General features: G+C 44.0%; 1 protein-coding gene across 2 annotated transcripts in view; it reads right to left on the bottom strand.

Moving 5' to 3' along the window:
* Nucleotides 1-12,011, bottom strand: part of RSPO3 (R-spondin 3) — an 87,515-nt gene that overhangs the window by 26,860 nt on the left and 48,644 nt on the right. For both annotated transcript variants that reach the window (XM_084622985.1, XM_084622986.1), the window contains one exon: nucleotides 9,687-9,884. In XM_084622985.1, the coding sequence (XP_084479111.1) occupies nucleotides 9,687-9,884 (198 nt within the window). The remainder of the gene's footprint in view (nucleotides 1-9,686; nucleotides 9,885-12,011) is intronic.

Raw genomic sequence — 12,011 nt, 5'->3', positions numbered from 1 at the left:
GTGTCAGATTCCATACTACACCTTTCAGGTTTGGTGGGTCACAGGTGGTTTTGTGCTAACTTTGCCCCTCTGAGATTCTGGGCTGGTCCAGGGGCCAGTGCAGCTCTGGTTGTAAGCGCCAGCCACTGCTCTAACTTACACCAGCTTCACTCAGCCATCTGTAGGCTGCTCTGCAGTCTTGAATAGCCAAAACACACAGTACTCAGGCCAATCCTTCCCTGCCTAACTTTGTATGCGCCTGGGGCTGTGAGTGGGGATGACCTAATGCAGTCTACACTAGCTCTCTGCTTGAGGAAACCGCAGGAGGCCATTTAAACTGGTTTTGCAATCCCTGAACAGCTGTAGAAGGGACACAGAACTGGACCCTTAGTCTCAGCAATGCTACTAATGAAGGATAGAAATGTGTTAAAGTTAAAGAGTCAAAACCCCAGCTAGGAAAGGAAACAAAGGGCTCTCTTGGCAGAAACAAACAGAAAATAAACAATCAAACTCTTCACAAGACAGATTCCTCAATTATAGTAGCTTGGACACACAAGAGGCCAAAGCTATGACCCAGTGGCATATACACAATGTAAACACAAGGATGCAGTAATTAGCTTCATGTTAATTTTGAAGCTTCAGAAGCCTGGTGACTAATCATGCAGCAAGGTCATTAACCATAGCCATACTGGTTTCTTTCACACAGAATGCACTCCTTTACTGTTGCATTAGAGAAATGTATTACTGTGATGTCTCAGCTTTGAGCATTTGGGTCCTTGTTTTAAATGTCACTAGCCTATATATGTCTGGGGGACAGTGGAAGGGTTTAACATTATCTGGGATTGGACTATCATACCTTCCCATGTACCTCTGGGTAAAACTTTGTAAGTAAAAAAGTAACCTTGCAGAGCAGTCAGTACCAAAAATGGCCAGAGTTCCTGGACTGTTCTTTTTTTACATTAGGAGCAGTTATTAAAACATAGTACATTTGAGAATTATGGGCCTCACCCAGAATCCACTGACACCAATGAAAAGCCTCCCATTGACTTTAATAGACTTTGGATCAAGCCTTTCATTTTTAATGTGTGGAATAGACAGGGATAGCCAACCTATTTACTTTCCCATTCCTCATGGGTATGGCTATGTTTTAGTCAGGGCTATTTTTAGTAAAAGTCATGGGCAATAAACAAAAATTCATGGCCCATGAGCTTCCATGACTTATACTAAAAATGCCTGTGATTAAATCATGGGGGAGCGGGGTCGCTGGAGGGACATAGGGGGCTGCTGCTGGGGGGGGTGCCTGGGGCCAACAGCACCAGCAATTGGGGGCCGCGGACCATGGCTGCTCCAACCGGCTGCCCAGGGACCACTGCCAGGGCCGCCAAAGCAGTGGCTAGTGTGGCTGTTCCGGGGGCCACCTGAGCAGCTGGCCCTAAAGCCAGATGCTTGGGAGGTCCTGGAGTCAGCCATACTGGCCCCTGCAGAAGTCACAGAGGTCACAGAAAATCACGGAATCTGTGAGACTTCCACAACCTCTGTGACAGACACGGAGCCCTGCTCATGGGTTGCTTCCACTTTGGACTAAGCAGGTGTTCCTCCACGGCAGGATGTCCATTACAATAACAAATACAATAGCCCTAATACATAATAGTCATGCCTGACTAATCTAATTGCCTTCTATGATGAGATAACTGGCTCTGTGGATGAGGGAAAAGTGGTGGACGTGTTGTTCCTAGACTTTAGCAAAGCTTTTGACACGGTCTCCCACAGTATTCTTGCCAGCAAGTTAAAGAAGGATGGGCTGGATGAATGGACTATAAGGTGGATAGAAAGTTGGCTAGATTGTTGGGCTCAACAGGTAGTGATCAATGGCTCCATGTCTAGTTGGCAGCCGGTATCAAGTGGAGTGCCCCAAGGGTTGGTCCTCGAGCCGGTTTTGTTCAATATCTTCATAAATGATCTGGAGGATGGTGTGGATTGCACCCTCAGCTAGTTTGCAGATGACACTAAACTGGGAGGAGAAGTAGATACGCTGGAGGGTAGGGATAGGATACAGAGGGCCCTAGACAAATTAGAGGATTGGGCCAAAAGAAATCTGATGAGGTTCAACAAGGACAAGTGCCAAGTCCTGCACTTAGGAAAGAAGAATCCCATGCACCGCTACAGACTAGGGACCGAATGCCTAGGCAGCAGTTCTGCGGAAAAGGACCTGGGGTTACAGTGGATGAGAAACTGGATATGAGTCAACAATGTGCCGTTGTTGCCAAGAAGGCCAATGGCATTTTGGGATGTATAAGTAGGGCATTGCCAGCAGATCGAGGGACATGATCGTTCCCCTCTATTCGACATTGGTGAGGTCTCATCTGGAGTACTGTGTCCAGTTTTGGGCCCCACACTACAAGAAGGATGTGGAAAAATTGGAAAACGTCCAGCGGAGGGCAACAAAAATGATTAGGGGGCTGGAGCACATGACTTATGAGGAGAGGCTGAGGGAACTGGGATTGTTTAGTCTGCGGAAGAGAAGAATGAGGGGGGATTTGATAGTTGCTTTCAACTACCTGAAAGGGAGTTCCAAAGAGGATGGAACTAGACTGTTCTCAGTGGTAGCAGATGACAGAAGAAGGAGTAATGGTCTCAAGTTGCAGTGGGGGAGGTTTAGGTTGGATATTAGGAAAAACTTTATTAGGCGGGTGGTGAAACACTGGAATGTGTTACCTAGGGAGGTGGTGGAATCTCCTTCCTTAGAAGTTTTTAAGGTCAGGCTTGACAAAGCCCTGGCTGGGATGATTTAGTTGGGGATTGGTCCTGCTTTGAGCAGGGGGTTGGACTAGATGACCTCCTGAGGTCCCTTCCAACCCTGATATTCTATGATAATACTGTTTTGTCAAGACTTAAGGAGAACATAATCTACTATTTCATTCCCTCTCCTGTCAATTTTCATTGGGCTGCCTGTGCCTCTCCTGAAAGAGGCTACAGTATTGCCAGGGAGGCCAGCCTCACACTTTAGGCAACACTGGCCTAGATACTAGCAGTAGGGTTCATTACTAGCCAGGTGCTCTTGCTAACCCTACAGAAACACCCAGGCAGAAATTCCAATATACCCATTTTATAGATTTAACTTCTCAAACAGCAAACCTCCCCTTAAAACATATTTGCATGTTTCTTTATTTTGCATTAATAAGAAAGAAGATTATGTGCAATCAGTGCAATCTGGGATATTCTGTTGACATTAAGGTCCAAAATTTCAACATCCTGTTCCACAAGTGAGGCCCTCACAATACATACTCAATCATTATGCAGGCCCAACATTGCATTTGTAGGTGCAAACTGACACCGATGGGATCAAATGACTGTGGGGGACTCCTGTTGATCTCAATGGATTTTGCATCAAGCCCCTCAACAGTGCTCCCTTTGGTTACTAAACAATAAGAGTGAATTCCTGGCCCCAATGATGTCAGAGAATTTGCTATTAACTCCAAGAGAGCTATATTTTCAATACACAATATAATTATTTTTTATTTCCTGTTTTGTTTATCTTTTGTTACAAACTTCATGTGATTTTTCTGTCAGTTCTGTTTGGAACAGTTTAATTGAATGCTAATGAAAGCCAGGCTTATAAACAAAAGAAAGTGATCAGAGATCAGCTACACAACTTTTTCTTCGAGAGAAATACTAAATGAGCAGCTTACTTTACTTAGCAGCCCTTTGTGTTCCACTGATGTGTGTGACTCTGTGGCGTGTGAGTGAGTGTAAGGAAGGGGAATTTATCACTTAATATTTTAAGCCTGTTGGTATTATGTTACATTGTCTTCAGCTAAAGTAACAGCTACTCTAACCTTGATGAATGGCTTTGGGAATTTTAGCTGAGTAGTGTGTTTGGAAATCTAATGAAAGCCTGATAGGACTCCAACTATATCTATCAGAGCCAACTGCATATTTATCAGATCCGGTCTGGAAATATGTTGGACACACACACACACACACTAATTAGGGATGAATGAACTAGTTTAATGAAACAACAGAACTGTCCTGAATCTTGGCCTTCCTGGCTATTCAAACCTAACTTGAACCTTTAGCTTCAGATATATGAAATGGAGAATAGGAACATTTTTCATCTATCTAGCTCCATCAACTTATTTCAATATAATCCCTTCTTCATTAAAATTGCTCCTGTCCAAATCCTTCTCTTTCCCCCCTTATTCCTTTGTCTCTTGCATTCTTCACTTAGAGATCACTCCCTGCCCAAAGAGATTGCTTCCTCCCCACTTCTAGGGTGCATTGAAGAATCACAAAGCACCCAGTTGGTTTTCCTTAGCAAAGTACTATCAAACCCCCTGGGCTAACCTGCTTCCAGGGAGCGCTCTCTCTTCTGCCTGTTCAAAAGCAATTCTCAGCACAGTCGTACCATGCTTCCAGGCTGCCCTGAGTTGACGATCACTAAACTCCAGTTAAAAATAATTGATCCCATCTGCTGTTGTCTATTTAGTTTATACTTAATTGTAAGCATGTTGGAGCAAGGACTGTCCTTTTTTTCCTCCTGTGTTTTTACAGAAGCGAGCACAATGGGTTCCTGGTCCTTGACTGGGGCTCCTAGCCACTACAGTAATACAAATAAATAATAATAATTAATACATTAATTACTGTTCCACAACAAATACCTGTATATGATATATTTAGCCTGCATATTTTTTGGATAATAAACACTGTTTCCCATGATATATTCTTGATTCATAATTTTTTGAGACTTTTAATGTTTTAATCTTGGCAGATTGATGATGAAATGTTCTTTGATAGCATTCAATAGTAGTGAGGCCAAGTGTATTGTTTAGTTGTGACTGGTCAGTTAAGTCACATGGTATAGTTTTTCCACATTTGGATGAGCAGTTCTGGCAGAAAAACTCATGAATAAAAACTTAAAATTCATTTTCCACAAATATTTGTGCATGCAACTTTGACGTTTGGTTTCCTGCCAGTAAAAGCCAATCTCATGTACCTTTGCAGAACCACAAAAAAGGTCACGAGTATGGCCAAAAGTTCATTTATGAAAAAAATGTAAGGAAATCTTTCTGGATAATATGCAGTATTTGCTCAATTCTACCCATGGTGCTTTTTCCATTGTGTCCCATAATGCATTTTTCACCTCTGGAAATCTCAGCAGTACTTGGTATCATCATCTGTCTCATGGCAGTGATCACAGCAAACTAGTGCATCAGTTGACTCTCACGCAGTGGGATTTTCATTGAAAAGTCAAAATCAAAGATGGATCTCAACATTGGCAGGGAAAAGAAGCATCTCATTAAACTGGAGGGTGCTTGTGTCTTGGAGAATGGATTATAAGACAGAAAACACAGATGAGGGAGAGAAAGGAAAGGGATCAGTTGGGAAGCAGGATCAGTTGCTGGGCAAAGGATCAAGTATATTGCAGACTGGATGAATTTGGGCATCATAGCTTGGAATGGGTAAAAAAATACCAAAACAAACCCTCAGAAGTTTTGAGTGAGGATGGAAGTGTTAGAGTGTCCTACCTGGGACATGAGACCATAGAAATTGCTATGTTGGATGAGACCAGTGGTCCATCTTGGCTAATGTGGGCAGCGGTAGCCTGATAAATCGAGACTGGGATAACTATTTACAGTTTGATTCACCTAATTATCCCAGTTTGCTTACATCCCGCCTCAGAACCTAGCACCTTCTCCAATGAAGACCTCTCATTCTACTTCAATGAGAAGAAAACAGAAGCAGAATTACAACCCATCTTGACAGACCAAAGAACACAATAGCCAAATGAAAGAAAAGAATCTTTCCATGCACTTTATCTGAATCTGCCCACTCACCAAAGGCAAATGCCTATGAAAGATACCAGCAATTTAGCTGACTAACACCCTGTCTCTAATCTCACCTTCCTGAGCCAAGTCACAGAGACAATTGTGGCAAACAAACTCATCATCACTTGTCCTTTGCCAATGCTCTAAATCCCTAACAGTCAGGATACAGACTTAGATTCAGCATGGAAACAGCACTTGCTGAACTAGCTAATGATCTGCTTATGACCATGGAGGAATGACTAACTTCAGTGCTGATACTACTAGATCTGTCAGTGGCCTTTAACATAATAGATGTAACAACATATGCTTTGCAAAATAGCTTTCTGTGTTACTTAAGTGTGGTTTTCATTTTTTTCTTAAGAGTGAACCCAGTTTTGCTTTTTTTCCCTTTGCTTTTCTAGAACTTTCTTTCCCCCTGCTTCCTACTGTGTAGCTTGCTGAATGAATGTAGCCTGTGGAGCTCTCGTATATTTGAGGTGTCACTCAAGAAGGAACAAAACTTTCTTTTTGTGGAAGAGGGGGAGGTCAGAGTAAGGAGGCAGACGTGGCCTGGAGATTAAGGTGAAAAGCTTCATTTCCCTTTTTCCAGTAGAAAAGTAAGTATAGACTTTTAGCCTTAAGTCTCAGTTTCCTGGCTTGTGTCACCATAATCCCGTCCTTAATGTTATTTTAACCTAGTTGGCTTTTTCTGTGAATTTCCGTGGTTTTATTAAAGATTTTCTTTTTAAAAAATCCATCTCCTTTATGGAGGTGTATGAAAGTGGAGAGGATAGAGAATCATGGCTACTGTTACAGGGGTATGCTGTAGCTGTGGATTTAAAAACTTTCAAAAGAGCAAAGGGCTCCATTTTGCCTTCAGACATACACACACACACAAATCCCACTGGGAAAGATGTTGTTGTAATTTATACTTCATCCAACCACACACTGGTTTCAAAGGGGTTGATCATAAAACAGGGCATACTATACTGAGTGTATATTATACCATACTGGGTGTAAAACAGGTCCATTACTTGCTCAAAAGAAACAACCTTATGCACTTTGCAAAAATAGATTTATTACCTTAAAGGACTTTTTGTGGCATACAATATTTTGCAAATATGGTTTGGCACAAGTCCCATAAAGCACAAAGTAAGAATTGACAGTAAAATACGTGAGGAGTTTCGTTTAAAGTACTAACTACACATGAACAGCAGACATTTTTCAAAGTGAAATGTCTTGACCAATATGAAGATGCTGCCAAAATACCATATGCAGGCACAACATCATCATCATCACCCAAGAAAAATGTTATTTACAATCCCAGCATTAATGTTCAGTCCTGTGTTGTTTGCTCAGGTTTTGGCAGCAAAAAACAAAACAATATCCCTGCCCCTCCTCGCAAAAAACCCCCCCCAAAATCAAAAAACGGTTACTGACCCTTAGTTACTGAGGGTTGGCTAGATTGTCTCTCGAGCTGTGCAACTGCGTAGCAGCATTCAGAGGAAGTAAGAACCTATTTGTCTCTGAATCCAAGTCAACTGCATGCTGCAGAACAGCTGTGGAGTGGGGGCGGGTCCAAGGGCTGAGCACCTCTCTTGGAGTTAGCGTCTGCACTGTTGCAAGAGAAGCAGGATCGTCCCACCCGAGCCAGCGGGGCTGCATGTAGAATTCACACCGGGCTTTCAGATGCGCCTGCCGGTTGGCAGGGGCTGCTTTGCTCTGGCTTCTCCTGTGCTTTCCTCTGCTGCTGATTTTCACGGTTCCAGGCAGTCCAAGAGTCATGGCCGGGGCCACTGGCCCCACTAATCAACTTCACACTGCGGAACAGCTGTGATGTGGGGGCAGGTCCTGGGGCTGAGTGTGGAGTTGATCAGCAGGGTCGGCAGCCCCGGCCATGACTCGTGGACTGCCTGGAGCTGTGAAACAGAGGAAAGCCCGGGAGGAGCCGGCCAGCACGTCCGAAAACACAGTGTGAATTCTGCATGCAGCCCTGCTGTTTCGGGCGGGCCGATCCTGCTCCTCTCGCAGCAGTGCAGATGCTAGCTCCAAGAGGCGCTCAGCCCCAGGACCCGCCCCCGCTCCACAGCTGTTCTGTGGCATGCAGTTGACTCGTGGATCCCCTGGAGTGCCCGCGTGGACCTGTTTGCGAATTGCTCGTATATAGGAATAAATGGCTGCTCTGCTCTTTCTGTTCGCTATCGCCAGAGAAGATGGGTAGGGTGTGGATGGGGAATGGATGGAGCCTTGGCTCCACCACCTTCAGTATGCTGCCCAGCAAAGCTAAGCTAGTACGGGGTGGAGGAAAGTACAATTTGCTGCTCCCATAGGCCAGCCCTGATCACTACCTCCCACAGCAAGGAGGATGCAGGAAGGGAATTGTAGCTCCCTGAGTCATCATTCCTTCTCTGTGATGCTCCTGTGTGGGGCAGGAACACCCCATCCTTTATTGTTGCCTGTGGTCTTATGAAACAATCCAGCCCTAAGAATATTAATAGTAGCAAAAAGTTTGTCCATTTCTATGCGTAACTTGCAGCAAACCATTGGTAACTGATAACCTACACAGGATTCTGGGAATCTCTGAAGCCTAGAATGTCTGCAGAGTTAATGTGAAGTGATGAAAGCAGCTGAAAGAATGGCTGAGAGCTCTTTGTTCAGAATATCACCAGGTTGATTCGTCACTGGATTTCAGAGTCTGTTACCATCCAGTTTTAAAGCTCTCAGCCATTTTGATTTTACGAATTACACCCGTGAGGTGTACAGCTACAGTAAGCATGTGTATGTCATACCACGAGTCCTAGAACATTGTGATAGCAGAGGTAATTCAGCCAATCACTACCCTTACTCTACAGCTAATTTGCATGCAACAAGTTCATTGGTTATATGCGGGAAACTGCCCAGTTGGTGGAGTACCCATGTGACCAACCGGCACCTGCGCAACTCACTGCAAATCTCCCAGCGCGCGTGCACGCACGTACACTGGCTCCCCAGACACAAATCAACCACATAACCAGCGCACACAATCACCCCAAATATCACTCTGAAGCTTATGTCTGTTGAGTTAGTGTGAAGCGATGGAAACAGCTACAAGCCTGGTGAGGGCTCTTCTTGTTCAGAAGATCGCCAGGTTCAATCTTCCATGGGCTTTGCAGTCTGTTATGGCCAATTTTTCATTTTACAGCCATTTGGGGCTTTTTTTTACACACGTGACTACAAATTATACCTGCAGGACAGCACAGGCTTTCATCTACTAGTTAAATACTAATTTGGACCCAAAGCATGGCCCATCTTGTGTGTCCAGGCAGAGAGTGAGGGGTGTAAGGCCCTTTCTTACTCCCAGGGCTCTACCCATACCATGAGTAACAGTGCAGAAGGGGGAACAGCTTCTGTGGGGCTGTGACCCTTTCTTCGCATGTGGTTGAGGAGTGGGCAGGAAGAAGCAGGAACTGGGAGGGAGGAGCCGGTGGGTTCCATCCCCTCCCGTGTGACAGCCAGAGTAGCTGTGGGAAGAATGCTGTGCCAGGTATATGGGTTGGTGCAGTGCACTTCCCCACCAAATTCCCAGCTTAGAGTATGGGGCTAACATTTTTGGCCTCAGCTTATTTAGCTGTATGGTTTCCTCTAACTACACAGCCAGGTCTTGCACTAAACGCCAATGGCTGTTCTGCCTGCAGAACCCACTGAGAGGAGATACTTCTAGAGTTTGATCAGGCAGATTTTGTAAGGGGTCGGTGCAGTTTTTACTCTGTGCAAGGACACGATTCCACATCTGCTCACTCAGGCCAAACACACACTAATGCCAGTGGGCGTTTTGGTGGCTTAAGAAATGCAGGCCCAGGAGTTCAGAGGTGAATTATTAAACAAACCCAATGTCAATCTCATATGATGATGATAACATGGTACCTTTTCCTTCCTTCTGACATCTCTTTCTTTGTACAATACATTTTCTGTTTTCACTTGTAGCTGGGCATGGATTGCCCTGTGCTGAAGGATGCTGTACAATTTCTCTGACTCTTGTTTCATTTCCTCTCTTGAAGCCACATGTTTTTCCTTTCTTTGTGCAGGAGCTCCATGGACTCCACTCACTAGCTTCACAATGCACTGTAACAAACATATGACATGCTGAGCCGGACTGGAAGCTTTAGGAGCACACAATGCATACAAGATATTCGTTTTATTATGCACCAACCAAAATGTAAGAAAAATGAATTCATCTTTAAACTGAAAAGCAGGCTGGCCTTGAGTAAATAAATCTTCGTTCTAAGGCCAGTCTCAGATCAGAAATGGGCCAAATAGTGCTCTCAATTTCACCTGTCCAAATTGGGAGTAATTCTGTTTACCTAAATGGAGTTACTCTGGAGCTACAGAGGTATAACTAAGAGGAGAATGTGGCCTGTCCAGGATGTACTCAACTGTAAAATAATGCTAATCAATTATGTACAAGTACAATTATTTCACACTAGCTGCATTGCTTTTGCCAGTTACATTCCAGAATTATAGCGCCCCCCCCCCCAAATTTAAAAAAATTGGTTTTGGCAAAAATGAGACATTGGGCCTGATTCTGATTACACACTTCTTTTTACAGAAGCATAATTCCACAGACTTCAGTGGAATCAAACTTGATTCACACCCGGGTAAGAGGAGAAACAGGCCCATGCTGTTCACTGTCTTGGTATTGAACAACTTTGTCAAGAGCCATGAAAGGGATGCTATTTGTAACACACACCAGGTAAAGATGGGCAAAACTGGGAGAGATGTTGGGTTTGGAGAACTTTTTGGTAGGGTTTTGCTTCTGCAAAGCCCAAACCAGGGAGATTTGGATCCAGCTCCCTTATTCTTTAGCAAAGAGTGTGCCTTCCTAGACTTGTACATCACCTAGCGCATTTTGTGTGCTTTGGTAATGCTTATGTAGATAATTCTCAATGTTTAGGAGTGTGCTTTTGAATAATTGTCCTAGTTCAGCCCATCTCCTAATTTTTCTTCTGCAGATTAAGTGTAGTATACATTTAATACTATAGACATCCTCTATCTAGAGGAATACACCCTGCAACAATAGGAGGAGGATGGATTTAACGGCCTAATAGATTTTTTCCATCTCTGCAATTTATTTCCAAATTTTACAAACCCTGGAAGACAGCTGATCTCAAGCAATCTCCACTTAATTGTTATGTGGCTCATTTTGCGTTTCATATTACATGTGAGGCTCTCCTGTTAATATAATAGGTCTTCACATGCACAGCAAAGGTCTGTTTTTTCTCTGCAGCTTTTAATGACTTTTCCTAGTAAAGACTGACTCATTGTTAAAGCAGCTAGGTCCTCGGCAGCTTGAAACACACACTAAAGAAGCGGAAATGATTCTTCAGGTTTCTTGGATGGGATGAAAGTCCTTGCTTGGAAATCCCACTATCAAAACCATCACCCCCACCTGAGGTAAATATATATTTGGGAAGAGAGCTGCAAAACTATTGTACATTGTTTTTCTTCCTTTCAAACCTGCTCAAGCTTTGCTTCCCTCTCCAAATATGCACACAACTTCCACTGGTTCCATGAGATTGACATCCACATTCATGGGGGTGAGCAGACTTCCACCAGTGCCAGGCGGTAGCACAGTGCTCTGTGGCTGCACAACATGAGGCAGTACAAGAAGCATAAGGACTGTTCCCCTCTGTGCGCTTTCCGAGTGACAGGATCAGTGTTGCCTATTCCCATGATTTTATCTTGATTTGCAACAATATTTGAAGTTTTAATTAAAGCCCCACCTCCTGGAGTCACATGATTACATCAGAATCTCAGCTTCCATTAGTTTTTAAGTGAGTTTCTACTCCTCATGGCTTTGGACAAAAGCTTTAAAAATGTGACCTGAAGGCACCTTAAAGCCTCAGAAACCAGAAGACAAATAAAAATACCCCCAATATCTGTATAAAAATCTCATGATCGGGGTGTGTGTGTGTGAAAGTGGGCTGACTCGTGATTTTTTAACATATGAGGTTGGCAATACTGCAAGACACCTGCCCTCCACCCCCAAGCGCCAGTTAGTGAAGCTGGCCCAGTGTGCAAGACGAAGCATGCTGCATTTCCTGAAGGGGTATAGTACAACCGATATTCACCTGCATGCTGGAGAGTTTAGGGAGGAATCCCTGAGGTAGAATTCCTGAGGTGTTCCATATCGTCCCAAACATTGGCCTATGCTTAACTGGCACAAGAGACCCCCTAATAAGTGGAAGTTGC

Source organism: Lepidochelys olivacea (genome assembly GCF_965140295.1).
Source record: "Lepidochelys olivacea isolate rLepOli2 genome assembly, chromosome: 3".
NCBI classification, from domain to species: Eukaryota; Metazoa; Chordata; order Testudines; family Cheloniidae; genus Lepidochelys; species Lepidochelys olivacea.
Note: the sequence above shows the minus strand (reverse complement) of the source record. Positions and strands in the feature narration are given on the sequence as shown.